At 44.4% G+C, this 1,257-nt stretch overlaps 1 protein-coding gene across 1 annotated transcript; it reads left to right on the forward strand.

The window, feature by feature from the left end:
- Positions 1-203: 203 nt before the first annotated feature.
- On the forward strand, positions 204-1,188 carry LOC125850906 (uncharacterized; the record flags this gene model as incomplete). Its single annotated transcript, XM_049530736.1, has 1 exon — positions 204-1,188. A coding segment is annotated over exon 1 (985 nt), but the record flags the coding sequence as incomplete, so codon positions are not given.
- Positions 1,189-1,257: the final 69 nt, after the last annotated feature.

Genomic DNA, 1,257 nt, shown 5'->3' on the forward strand with positions numbered 1-1,257 from the left:
CAAATCCAAATCTAAGCATTTGCCTAAGACGGCTTAATACCCAAGGCGTATTAAGTCCATTAGTAAAACCGCCAAAAATCATGTCCAAGGTCCACGACCTAACGACATATCATATTGTTTGACATTTGAAAGATGTATGTGTGGAAACCTAATTGTTGCCTATTTGGGGGAGGGGAATCTTAACCGGGTTTTGTTTTGTAGGTATGGATCGATTTCCCAAATTCGACATGGTAGTGGAAGCCCCAGTTCTGCTCAAGATGTGGTACAACGACCTCAACGCATTTCACAAAAGGGACCTCAACAAATATACAGGGGCCTTAATAGAACTCATCAACATGGTGGGATGGCCCGAACTTATTGAAGTCCTCACAGGCTATTGGGACAATGAGAAAATGGTGTTCCGATTTGGAACCATGGAAATCACCCCGACAATTGAGGAAATTCGGGACGGAATAGACACAGTCGGTACAGGGCTTGAAAGAAGAGTGAGAAAGCAGGAAAACATCTTAATCCCTAACAAGCCTACTCTCGAGGATATCGTGAATTGGTTTGGATTGAGAAAAGATTATGCTTTTTGGGCCGAAGGTTCTAGCATTGCTTTTATGGATCTTTATGTTAGATTCGGGAACGCAAGCTTCTACGCGAATTACAACCAAGAGTTCAGGGTCACTTTCAGAGAATGGGACGGGATCAGACCTTTGGCATTTGCTATCGCACTATTAGGCACCATGGTTTTCCCACATGGCCCGAGCCTCAGTATCAACACCCGAGTGATAATGCTCACGCACACTCTATTCCACGGGCATCTGAACCAAGGGAAAGTAAAATATTATCCTATCGCACCTGTCATCCTTTCCGACATGTACCGTGCATTGGGGAAATGCAAGGAAGGGCATCGTTACTTTCAAGGTTGCAACCTCCTTCTTCAATGGTGGATAATGAGTCACTTGGTGAAAAGACACGGAACTCAAGAACTCCATACCCTCGATGAGCACAACGCTCTTAAGAGTTTGAATGACATGTTGTTCTGGGCAGACTTAGAAAAAAGAAGAACCAGAGAAAGATGGGCTCAAATTTTTTCTGAGTTGAGAGAAGAGAACATACAATGGATGTTCGACCGTTTCATCTCGAAAGATGTCATAGTACGGGGCGATAGACAACTTGTGCTTCCTCTACCAGGTATTCGAGGTATTTGCCCATATGCACCCATCCGGGTCCTGAGACAGTTTGGAAGAAGACAGACTACACCTCCAGAAG

Source organism: Solanum stenotomum, unplaced genomic scaffold, assembly GCF_019186545.1.
Source record: "Solanum stenotomum isolate F172 unplaced genomic scaffold, ASM1918654v1 scaffold20553, whole genome shotgun sequence".
Taxonomy (NCBI): domain Eukaryota; kingdom Viridiplantae; phylum Streptophyta; class Magnoliopsida; order Solanales; family Solanaceae; genus Solanum; species Solanum stenotomum.